Source organism: Coregonus lavaretus, assembly GCF_964263955.1.
Source record: "Coregonus lavaretus genome assembly, chromosome: 39".
NCBI classification, from domain to species: domain Eukaryota; kingdom Metazoa; phylum Chordata; class Actinopteri; order Salmoniformes; family Salmonidae; genus Coregonus; species Coregonus lavaretus.
Window position 1 is genome coordinate 14,005,014 of NC_140026.1, and position 13,132 is coordinate 14,018,145.

General features: G+C 43.7%; 1 protein-coding gene across 1 annotated transcript in view; it reads right to left on the reverse strand.

The window, feature by feature from the left end:
* LOC311113241 (neuroligin-2-like) overlaps positions 1-11,960 on the reverse strand; it is a gene marked incomplete at its 3' end in the record, with an annotated part of 115,330 nt that extends 103,370 nt beyond the window's left edge. Inside the window, exon 1 of the mRNA XM_084156447.1 lies at positions 11,911-11,960. Within this exon, the coding sequence (XP_084012573.1) occupies positions 11,911-11,947 (37 nt within the window). The 5' untranslated portion in view covers positions 11,948-11,960. The remainder of the gene's footprint in view (positions 1-11,910) is intronic.
* Positions 11,961-13,132: the final 1,172 nt, after the last annotated feature.

Sequence of the window (13,132 nt, forward strand, 5' to 3'; positions counted from 1 at the left end):
CAACTGAGCTACATCCCTGCCGGCCATTCCCTCCCCTACCCTGGACGACGCTGGGCCAATTGTGCGCCGCCCCATGGGTCTCCCGGTCGCGGCCGGCTACGACAGAGCCTGGATTCGAACCAGGATCTCTAGTGGCACAGGTGGAGGGAGAATGGAGGGAGGGGGGAGAGCAAAATAGAGAGATGGGGAGAGAGTGACAGAGAGTGATCAGACAGAGAGGGAGCAGACAGAAAGGGAGCAGACAGAGAGGGAGCAGACAGAGAGGGAGCAGACAGAGAGGGAGCAGACAGAGAGGGAGCAGACAGAGAGGGAGCAGACAGAGAGGGAGCAGACAGAGAGGGAGCAGACAGAGAGGGAGCAGACAGAGAGAGAGCAGACAGAGAGGGAGCAGACAGAGAGGGAGCAGACAGAGAGGGAGCAGACAGAGAGGGAGCAGACAGAGAGGGAGCAGACAGAGAGGGAGCAGACAGAGAGAGAGCAGACAGAGAGGGAGCAGACAGAGAGGGAGCAGACAGAGAGGGAGCAGACAGAGAGAGCAGACAGAGAGGGAGCAGACAGAGAGGGAGCAGACAGAGAGAGATTGTCTTGATCCAAAACAGGAACAAAATACGTTTTTACAGATAACTAAACCAACAAAATTAAAAGTTACCTTCTACACTGTCATTTGACATGGATATGGTAATACCACTGACCTATATGGGGTGATAATGAACAAGACAATAATGAATGTGAAATGTGAAATCAATTAGCCTTAATATTGCAATAACACTTTGTTTAGCACTGTGGGTGACTCGGGAGGCTACTCTCTCAGTTAATAAAACCAACACTACTGGGGCCCAGCAACATTTACACTCAACACCAACCCCCCTCGATAGCTTCAGTTCACCCTCTCTCCAGAATACATCACATTTCTACCCTCTGAGTTTGTTTCCTCTTAACGTTTCTTCCTTCCAGTGAGTTGTTCCTTGCCACTATCCTACAAAACTACTGTACGCACTGGAGCCTGATATGCAAGGGAACTGAGCCAGCCTGTCTTCCTCGTTTTCTGGGTCCCTTACCGCCGTAACACACGGCCCCTCAGCACTGGCCAAGTGCAGAACACAAAGTGTGTCAAGACTCAAACGGTTGGTATCCTGGCTGTGGTAGCTGACGGGCAGTGAAGTGCCAACTCTCTCTCTCTCTCTCTCTCTCTCTCTCTCTCTCTCTCTCTCTCTCTCTCTCTCTCTCTCTCTCTCTCTCTCTCTCTCTCTCTCTCTCTCTCTCTCTCTCTCTCGCTCTCTCTCGTTGCCTCGCTCTTCCTCTTTCCTGTCATTGACTCTCTCTCTCGCTCTGTGAAAATTGTTGCTGTCAGCGGTTAACTGGAGGTTATGTGCTGTTGCTTCCCAGGCGACGTTGACAGAACATTATAGGAACGTTAGGTGGGAGTTGACAGGCCTGCTGGTCTATAATGGAACAGTAACGTTAGGCTGACAAGACAGACCTGCAGGTAAGTCTCCAGTCTCATTCTTTACTCCCTCTCCTTTCCTTTCCTCTCCCTTTCCCACTTGTTTCATCTTGTCCTCTTTCCTCCTCTCCCCTTCTCTTTTCTCCTCTCCTCTCCTATCGTGTCCTTCCACGTATCAACCTGTTCTACTTCCTGTTCTATTCCAGTCTTGTGTCTTCTCATGTCAACTCTATTGTTCCAGCATGGGTTTGCCTGTCCACTTATGCCTTACATAGAAATACACATCTTCACTGTACAGAGTGACTAACTCACTATGAGACTCACAATGGAGGAAGTGTAGTACAGGGTGTCTTCTTCCAGTGTTTAGTTAGTAATTAGAGGGAAAATACCCAGACAACAAAGACGAGTATGTTCTGTAGTGTTTCAAAAGACTGAGAATAGACTTGTGAGATGTGTGGGAATGGGAGATATGATGTGTGGGAATGGGAGATACAGTGGGGGAAAAAAGTATTTAGTCAGCCACCAATTGTGCATGTTCTCCCACTTAAAAAGATGAGAGAGGCCTGTAATTTTCATCATAGGTACACGTCAACTATGACAGACAAAATGAGGAAAAAAAATCCAGAAAATCACAATTGAAGGATTTTTTATGAATTTATTTGCAAATTATGGTGGAAAATAAGTATTTGGTCAATAACAAAAGTTTCTCAATACTTTGTTATATACCCTTTGTTGGCAATGACACAGGTCAAACGTTTTCTGTAAGTCTTCACAAGGTTTTCACACACTGTTGCTGGTATTTTGGCCCATTCCTCCATGCAGATCTCCTCTAGAGCAGTGATGTTTTGGGGCTGTCGCTGGGCAACACAGACTTTCAACTCCCTCCAAAGATTTTCTATGGGGTTGAGATCTGGAGACTGGCTAGGCCACTCCAGGACCTTGAAATGCTTCTTACGAAGCCACTCCTTCGTTGCCCGGGCGGTGTGTTTGGGATCATTGTCATGCTGAAAGACCCAGCCACGTTTCATCTTCAATGCCCTTGCTGATGGAAGGAGGTTTTCACTCAAAATCTCACGATACATGGCCCCATTCATTCTTTCCTTTACACGGATCAGTCGTCCTGGTCCCTTTGCAGAAAAACAGCCCCAAAGCATGATGTTTCCACCCCCATGCTTCACAGTAGGTATGGTGTTCTTTGGATGCAACTCAGCATTCTTTGTCCTCCAAACACGACGAGTTGAGTTTTTACCAAAAAGTTATATTTTGGTTTCATCTGACCATATGACATTCTCCCAATCCTCTTCTGGATCATCCAAATGCACTCTAGCAAACTTCTGCTTAAGCCAGACATGTACTGGCTTAAGCAGGGGGACACGTCTGGCACTGCAGGATTTGAGTCCCTGGCGGCGCAGTGTGTTGCTGATGGTAGGCTTTGTTACTTTGGTCCCAGCTCTCTGCAGGTCATTCACTAGGTCCCCCCGTGTGGTTCTGGGATTTTTGCTCACCGTTCTTGTGATCATTTTGACCCCACGGGGTGAGATCTTGCGTGGAGCCCCAGATCGAGGGAGATTATCAGTGGTCTTGTATGTCTTCCATTTCCTAATAATTGCTCCCACAGTTGATTTCTTCAAACCAAGCTGCTTACCTATTGCAGATTCAGTCTTCCCAGCCTGGTGCAGGTCTACAATTTTGTTTCTGGTGTCGTTTGACAGCTCTTTGGTCTTGGCCATAGTGGAGTTTGGAGTGTGACTGTTTGAGGTTGTGGACAGGTGTCTTTTATACTGATAACAAGTTCAAACAGGTGCCATTAATACAGGTAACGAGTGGAGGACAGAGGAGCCTCTTAAAGAAGAAGTTACAGGTCTGTGAGAGCCAGAAATCTTGCTTGTTTGTAGGTGACCAAATACTTATTTTCCACCATAATTTGCAAATAAATTCATTACAAATCCTACAATGTGATTTTCTGGAAAAAAATTCTCAATTTGTCTGTCATAGTTGACGTGTACCTATGATGAAAATTACAGGCCTCTCTCATCTTTTTAAGTGGGAGAACTTGCACAATTGGTGGCTGACTAAATACTTTTTTCCCCCACTGTATGATGTGTGCGTGTGTGTGCCTGCCTGCCTGTGTGTGTGTGTGTGTGTGTGTGCATGGGGTGTGTGCCTGCGCACGTGTGTGTGTACTACGATGAGAGGAGCTGCTGTTACAGGAGCCAAGACATGTGTACTGCAGGAGCACACAACATCAGAGAGAGAGAGAGAGGGGGAGGAGAGAGATAGAGGGAGGGAGGGAGGGCGGGAGTGAGGGAGGGCGGGAGTAAGGGAGGGAGGGGGAGAAGGAGAGGAGGAGGGAGGGAGGGAGGGAGGGAGGGAGGGAGGGAGGGAGGGGGGGGGAGGGAGGGGGGGGGAGAAGGAGCAGAGAGAGAGAGGGAGGGGGAGAAGGAGAAGGAGAGGAGGAGAAGGGAGGGAGGGAGGGAGCAGAGAGAGAGAGGAAGCAGAGAGAGAGGGGGAAAGAGAGTGAAAGAGGGAGAGAAAACAGAGCAGAGAGAGAGGCAGTACAGTAAAGAGTGTTGAGTTAGAGAGAGCAGAAGATGAGAGGTTGTGAGAAAACTCAGAGAGGCAAAGAGAGGGAGAAAGGAGGAGTGGAAGTTAAGAGGACAAGGAAAGAAGAGTACAATAAACAGAAAGGAGAAGATAAAATAAAGTACACAAAAAAAGAAAGATGGAACAAACTAGAGGTAAGAAAATAAACAGAGGGAGAGTTGAGTGCATGAAAAAAATCAGCTTCCCTATTGTTGTCTTAAATCATGACCTACACACACTACACATCTACCTCTACATCTTCCTCCACCATTAACCCATTTTACTAAGAGTGCACTCTGGTTGTCAGGATTTCTTTCATCTTCTCTTTACTTTGTGCCTCTCTGTTATCTTGAAGAGCAGGCTAATTAACAGACTAACTCATCAGGACTACCCATTAGGGTTTGGATCATAATATATCAAAAGTTATATACAGTACATTAATTAAGATATAACTATTGTTCACCAAGGCCTGATCAACATACAGAACATTGCGCCTGGATTCACAGACTCATTATACGTGAAGTAATAGGTATAACATCATATAATAATAATAATAATAATTATTATTATTATTTGATGGGTGCTTATACACTACATGACCAAAAGTATGTGAACATCTCATTCCAAAATCATGGGCATTAATATGGAGTTGGTCCCCCCTTTGCTTCTATAACAGCCTCCACTCTTCTTGGAAGGCTTTCCACTAGATGTTGGAACATTGCTGCGGGGACTTGCAAAAGATTATTAGTGAAGTCGGGCACTGATGTTGGGCGATTAGGCCTGGCTCGCAATCGGCGTTCCAATTAATCCCAAAGGTGTTCGATGGGGTTGAGGTCAGGGCTCTGTGCAGGCCAGTCAGGTTCTTCCACACCGATCTCGACAAACCATTTCTGTATGGATCTCGCTTTGTGCAAGGGGGCATTGTCATGCTGAAACAGGAAAGGGCCTTCCCTAAACTGATGCCACAAAGTTGGAAGCACAGAATCGTCTAGAATGTCATTGTATACTTTAGCGTTAAGATTTCCCTTCACTGGAACTAAGGGGCCTAGCCCGAACGATGAAAAACAGCCTCAGACCATTATTCATCCTCCACCAAACTTTACAGTTGGAACTATGCATTCAGGCAGGTAGTGTTCTCCTGGCATCCGCCAAACCCAGATTCGTCCGCCGGACTGCCAGATGGTGAAGCGTGATTCATCACTCCAGAGAACGCGTTTCCACTGCTCCAGAGTCCAATGGCGGCGAGCTTTACACCACTCCAGCCGACGCTTGTCATTGCGCATGGTGATTTTAGGCTCGTGTGCGGCTGCTTGGCCATGGAAACCCATTTTATGAAGCTCCCGAGGAACAGTTCTTGTGCTGACATTGCTTCCAGAGGCAGTTTGGAACTCTGTAGTGAGTGTTGCAACCGAGGACAGACAATTTTGACATGCTACGCGCTTCAGCACTCGGCGGTCCCGTTCTGTGAGCTTGTGTGGCCTACCACTTCATGGCTGAGCTGTTGTTGCTCCTAGACGTTTCCACTTCACAATAACAGCACTTATAGTTGACTGGATTAGCTCTAGCAGGGCAGAAATTTGACGAACTGACTTGTTGGAAAGGTGGCATCTTATGTCACGTTGAAAGTCACTGAGTTCTTCAGTAAGGCCATTCTGCCAATGTTTGTCTATGGAGATTACATGGTTGTGTGCTCAATTTTATACACCTGTCAGCAACGAGTGTGGCTGAAATAGCTGAATCCACTCATTTGAAGTGGTGTCCACATACTTTTGTATATCTGTATATCTGTCGTAACCGGCCGTCGTAGCCGGCCGCGACCGGGAGACCCATGGGGCGGAGCACAATTGGCCCAGCGTCGTCCAGGGTAGGGGAGGGAATGGCCGGCAGGGATGTAGCTCAGTTGGTAGAGCATGGCGTTTGCAACGCCAAGGTTGTGGGTTCGATTCCCACGGGGGGCCAGTATGAAAAATACAAAAAATATTATGTATGCACTCACTAACTAAGTCGCTCTGGATAAGAGCGTCTGCTAAATGACTAAAATGTAAATGTATTTGTCCAATTTCACATGTACAAATGACGGATGTGACGCATTAATGCTTTCTATTTTTCTCAAATAGTCATCCTGTATAGTCTGGCTTTAGGTTAGGTATCATGTTTTTATTGTCCTGGTTAAGTACTTTGCATGTAAGGTCGAGGACACCGCTTTCCATGGAAATGTTCTGAGTCTTTCTGTTGTACTGTGCTGCATGTAAATATAGTTGTTTTCACATGGTTTTATTGCAGAGAAACTGCACTGATTCTATACATTTTTCAAAACATTTCATAAAATTTGGAAGGTTTCTTGGTAAAATATAGAAAATGTTAGATGTATTTTTTCTAGGTTTACCAACATGTCATTGGAACAACTACACTGAACAAAAATATGAAGGCAACATGTAAAGTGTTGGTCCCCTGTTTCATGAGCTGAAATAAAATATCCCAGAAATGTTCCATATGCACAAAAACATCCGTGTTAGTGAGCATTTTTCCTTTGCCAAGATAATCCATCCACCTGACAGGTGTGGCATATCAAGAAGCTGATTAAACAGCATGATCATTACACAGGTGCACCTTGTGCTGGGGACAATAAAAGGCCACTCTAAAATGTGCAGTTTTGTCACACAACACAATGCCACAGATGTCTCAAGTTTTGAGGGAGCATGCAATTGGCATGCTGACTGCAGGAATGTCCACCAGAGCTGTTGCCAGATAATTTCATGTTAATTTCTCTAACATAAGCCGCCTCCAACATTGTTTTAGAGAATTTGACAGTACGTCCAACCGGCCTCACAACCGCAGACCACGTGTAACCATGCCAGCCCAGGACCTCCACATCCGGCTTCTTCACCTGCGGGATCGTCTGAGACCAGCCACCTGGACAGCTGATGATACTGTGGGTTTGCACAACCAAAGAAATTCTGCACTAACTGTCAGAAACCATCTCAGGGAAGCTCATCTGTGTGCTTGTCGTCCTCACCAGGGTCCTGACCTGACGGCGTCGGCGTTGTAACCGACTTCAGTGGGCAAATGCTCACCTTCGATGGCCACTGGCAACTGGAGAAGTGTGCTCTTCACGGATTAATCCCAGTTTCAACTGTACGGGCAGATGGCAGACAGCATGCATGGGGTCATGTGGGCGAGTGGTTTGCTGATGTCAACGTTGTGAACAGAGTGCACCATGGTGGGGGTGGGGTTATGGTATGGGCAGGCATAAGCTACGGACATCAAACACAATTGCATTTTATCAATGGCAATTTCATGCACAGAGATACCATGATGAGATCCTGAGGCCAATTGTTGTGCCATTCATCCGCCGCCATCACCTCATGTTTCAGCATGATAATGCACGGCACCATGCCGCAAGGATCTGGACACAATTCCTGGAATCTGAAAATGTCCCAGTTCTTCCATGGCCTGCATACTCACCAGACATGTCACCCATTGAGCATGTTTGGAATGCTCTGGGTTGACGTGTCCGACAGTGTGTTCCAGTTCCCAACAATATCCAGCAACTTCGCACTGCCATTGAAGAGGAGTGGGACAACATTCCACAGGCCACAATCAACAGCCTGATCAACTCTATGCGAAGGAGATGTGTCGTGCAGCATGAGGCAAATGATGGTCACACCAGATGCTGACTGGTTTTCTGATCCACACCCCTACCTTTTTTTTAAAGGAATCTGTGACCAACCGATGCATATCTGTATTCCAAGTCATGTGAAATCCATAGATTAGGGCCTAATGAATTTATTTCAATTGACTGATTTCTTTATATGAACTGTAACTCAGTCAAATTCTTTCAAATTGTTGCATGTTGCGTTTATATTTTTGTTCAGTGTAATTGACAGTCTATCATAAAACAGTGATATGCATAGAGGTGAAGTAAATGTGAGTGTAAGGTGTGTGTGTGAGTGTAAGGTGTGTGTGTGTGTGTGTGTGTGTGTGTGTGTGTAAGGTGTTGTGGTCAGGTTCTAGTGGCTCAGGTGGGCCTCAGTCCTTTCTGATAAAATTTGACAGAGGGGTGTGAGAGAGCGGGATGGAGTGACACACATCACACACACACACACACACACACACACACTCCTATCCTCAGAGATCAATCAATCATTTTATATGGGCTCAGTACAGAACATTGCTACAGCCAAATAACCTCCTTCATTTACAACACCTGAACCTAGGAGAGAGCATTATGAAGTGCTAGTCACGACTTGCAGTTGTCCTTGACCACGTTTCTTCTTTGCTTTGGCTTGAATATGATTTCTTGAATGACTACTGAATGCTTTCTGTTCACTCATTAAAATTAGAAACGGTTTCTCATCCAAAGCATTGAAAGTGTTCAATAAAATGGCTGTGTTATACAGAGGAAATGAATTGGACCATTGTAGCACTAGGGGTCCACTCAGGTGATATATATCGTGATGGGATTCACTGTCAGGCCAAAGCAACAACAGCCAAATAGCACAGTGACAATGCCTCTAGTCGTGACAGGAAGTCAGAGGCAGATCAACAGAAGTAGATGTTACAGTAATACTTGGGCTATGTCCCAATTATCTCTCCTCCGTCCCAAAGTGTACACTTGTTCACTTCCCTTTACTGATTTGAAAGGAATAACTGGTATAAGAAATATGGTGGAAACTCCCACTAACCCATGCCTTAACAATCCAATGCTTTAAGATTTGTGGGAAGTAGTGAACATGTGAACACTTCAGGAGGAAGGAGATATTATTGGGACGGACCCAGAGCCTTATTCAGGAGGTCACAACGTCGAACAACATTTACATAGAAATGTATTCTCTCTCGATGTATTGCGTTTATGTCCTCTGTCTGACATGATTCTCTAGCAAAATAAGGTATAATTTCAGCTCTTAACATTACATTTACATTTTAGTCATTTAGCAGACGCTCTTATCCAGAGCGACTTACAGTTAGTGAGTGCATACATTTTTTTTCATACTGGTCCCCCGTGGGAAATGAACCCAAAACTCTGGCGTTGCAAACGCCATGCTCTACCAACTGAACTACACGGGACACTTCTATCTGCAACTTTGTAAACAGAAGTTACACCCTCCTGAATACGCTCCAGGAGTTAGTATTAAGTAGTTACTGTATTTAGGAGTTAGGAGTCAGGTTATTGAAAGGTGACATGGGGTGGAGGTCTAGTAAACAGAGGTATGAATTAGTATTTGACATTTGGACAATGTTATGAGGTTAGGGACAGGTATTCTGTTTTCAGAAACATGATGGTAGGCCTTTCTAGTAGCCATATCACAACCCGTGTCAATGTGTTTGAGCAAAGAGAAACTCCATATTCTCTTTACCCCAACTCTGCACATCTTTCACTTCAAAAAGACCCAATAAATATCAAAAGAACACCCAAGAGAAAAATATGAACTTTCGTACACTCAAAAAAGAGCTGAAACATTAGAAAAGGATATGCATCATATCGACAACAGCCATTTTTATTGGTCAAGAAATGACTCCAAGAGGTAAGATGGGGGCAGCTAACACAAAGGAAGAGACCTTCCTTCTGATAAACAGGAGAATAATGTCTTTCTTTAATTTTTTCTCTCTATTTCTCTCTTTTTCTTTCTTTCTCTCTCTCTCCATTTCGCCCTCTCTTTCTCTATCTGGCTCAGGTAATAATGCTCCCCTAACCTTGACTTTTGAAGCTAGGTACATCTTTCCCACCATGAGTCATATCTCAATAGCTATTCAGCTGCATAACATTAACATTAACTTTAATTAATGTTGTGGGAGGCACAACAATGGTGATAGAAAATTGTTCTATGGAGGCCATATTCCAGGTCGTCATCTCCCTGTCTAGTCAGTCAGTGAGTCAGTTAATGTGTCTGAGAGGTTTTTCTATACAAAATTAACTCTATAGAGACAACATAATGTTGATTTCATTACTATTATATTAGCCAAAGACTAATCTCGCCCACCAGCCGGCTCTTTCTCGCTGTATGCAATAGCAATTGAACCTGGGGACGAGGTTAGCCAAGGATTGTCATCATCAAACTGCTATTTGGTATTTTTTGTATTTTATTAGGATCCCCATTAGCTGTTGCAAAAGCAGCTGCTTCTCTTCCTGGGGTCCACACAAAACATGAAACATGATATAATACAGAACATGAATAGACAAGAACAGCTCAAGGACAGAACTACATACATTTTTTTTAAAGGCACACGTAGCCTACATATCAATCCATACACACAAACTATCTAGGTCAAATAGGGGAGCGGTGTGCCGTGAGGTGTTGCTTTATCTGTTTTTTTAAACCAGGTTTGCTGTTTATTTGAGCAATATAAGATGGAACGGAGTTCCATTCAATAATGGCTCTATATAATACTGTACACTTTCTTGAATTTGTTCTGGATTTGAGGACTGTGAAAAGACCCCCGGTGGCATGTCTGATGGGGTAAGTGTGTGTGTCAGAGCTGTGTGTAAGTTGACTATGCAAATAATTTGGGATTTTCAACACATTAATGTTTCTTATAAAAAGAAGAAGTGATGCAGTCAGTCTCTCCTCAACTCTTAACCAAGAGAGACTGCCATGCATAGTATTTATATTAGCCCTCTGATTACAATGAAGAGCAAGACGTGCCGCTCTGTTTTGGGCCAGCTGCAACTTAACTAGGTCTTTCTTTGCAGCACTGGACCACACGACTGGACAATAATCAAGATTAGACAAAACTAGAGCCTGCAGAACTTGCTTTCTGGAGTGTGGTGTCAAAAAAGCAGAGCATCTCTTTATTATGGACAGACCTCTCCACATCTTTACAACAATTGAATCTATATGTTTTGACCATGATAGTTTACAATCTAAGGTAACGGCAAGTAATTTAGTCTCCTCAACTTGTTCAACAGCCACACCATTCATTACCAGATTCAGCTGAGGTCTAGAACTTAGGGAATGATTTGTACCAAATATAGAGATGTTCAGGACCAGTTTAATAGTGGCCACCCATTCCAAAACAGACTGCAACTCTTTGTTAAGGGTTTCGGTGACTTCATTAGCTGTGGTTGCTGATGCGTATATGGTTGAATCATCAGCATACATGGACACACATGCTTTGTTTAATGCCAGTGGCAGGTCATTGGTAAAAATAGAAAAGAGTAGAGGCCTAGAGAGCTGCCCTGTGGTACACCACACTTTACATGTTTGACATTAGAGAAGCTTCCATTAAAGAAAGCTCTTTGAGTTCTATTAGATAGATAGCTCTGAATCCACGATATGGCAGAGGTTGAAAAGCCATAACACATATGTTTTTTCAACAACAGGTTATGGTCAATAATATCAAAGGCTGCACTGAAATCTAATAGTACAGCTCCCACATTCTTCTTATTATCAATTTCTTTCAACCAATCATCAATCATTTGTGTCAGTGCAGTACATGTTGAGTGCCCTTCAATATAAGCATGTTGAAAGGCTGTTGTTAATTTGTTTACAGAGAAATAGCATTGTATTTGGTCAACACAATTTTTTCAACAGTTTGCTAAGAGCTGGCAGCAAGCTTATAGGTCTACTGTTAGAACCAGTAAAGGCCGCTTTATCATTCTTGGGTAGCGAAATTACTTTGGCTTCCCTCCAGGCCTGAGGACAAAGACTTTCCTCTAGGCTCAGATTAAAGATATTTCTCAGTGAATAAGCTGTTGGTTCTATGTATTCAAAATGAATATAATGATACTCAATCAACACAGAACACAAACACTAACACATTGGTATATATTTCAATATATATATATATATCGTACACCTATAGCTGTTTACTTCTTTCTCTCTATATATCCCCCAAAAAGACTTTTAAAAACAAGAAAAAGGAAAACATGCAACGAAATATACCTTCATCTCTCGGTCTGTTCATTGTAGACTCCATCATGTTTTTTTGTGAGCGGACCTAGGGTGCATGAAAAAAGGGGGGAAAAAGAGAAAAGAGAAAATTCAAAAAGATTACTGGCAAAAAACGCAAAGAAAAAATCAAAAGGAAGAAAAGAAAGAGAAAGAGCAAAAAAGACAAATCAGCAAGAGAGAGAGAGGTCAGCAAGATTCTTTTCTTTCTGTTTTCCTTTTTAAAAGAGGATCAAAACTCAACAAAAAACAGAAACAGACTCATTATTAGAAAAGACAACAACCGCTTTTGTCAAGATAAAAGAACGACCCCCAATCTGAAGACTCAGATAAATAGTTGTCATTGGTTGTTTACTGGTGGTTTATCGGTTGTGCTGCCCTTCCTGAACCCATGTTTTGTTACTTGTGTTAAAGTTGTGTTTCTGGCTTCAGGGAACCATAGTAAAAATCTATGAAAGGGAGGACTAGAGAATGAGGGTCTGTGGTTAGAAAAACAACACCTACCCTTACTCCCCCCTTCCCCCCTCCAACCCAAAAAGGAACGTTGGGCAGAGAGGGGTACCAAAGGGGAGGAGTGGGCCTCGTCGAAACCAAAACAAAACGCTGACTTCATCAAAACCGACAACAACAACCCCCTGTTGAGTACCATGAGAAGCGTGCTAAATTTTTTCACACAAACACTGACACACTCCTTCCTGATACATATATTTTTCACAGGAGGCATGTAAACTGTAGCATTATGTACTACAGTTCCCACAATGCTTTGTACAACATAAACAAGATAAATACATGAGATTAGAATGAATTTTTTAAAAACACACACAACAAAATGATATCTTTATTAGTCAGCCATCTTTATTGAGAGAGACACAGTGGAAGAAACCTGTAACGATGAGAGATCATGTTAAGCATGCAATTAGAAAACAGGGAAAAGGGACACAGGTGTGCAGTGTGTGTGTGTGTGTGTGTGTGTGTGTGTGTGTGTGTGTGTGTGTGTGTGTGTCGGGCTTAACGAGAAACCTCAATGCCATTCCCCCCAGTGAATAAGTAATTACACATATAGCGCACAACAAGCTATAGAAATTAGAAATGACATGTAGGTTGATGCTAGTTAGCAGAGCGTGTGCTGTGTGGTGGGTAAAAGGTGCATCTAATTCGATCTGCATCTGCCCACCAGCTATTTCTTGGCAAACAGAGGAGAGGGATGGAGAGGGAG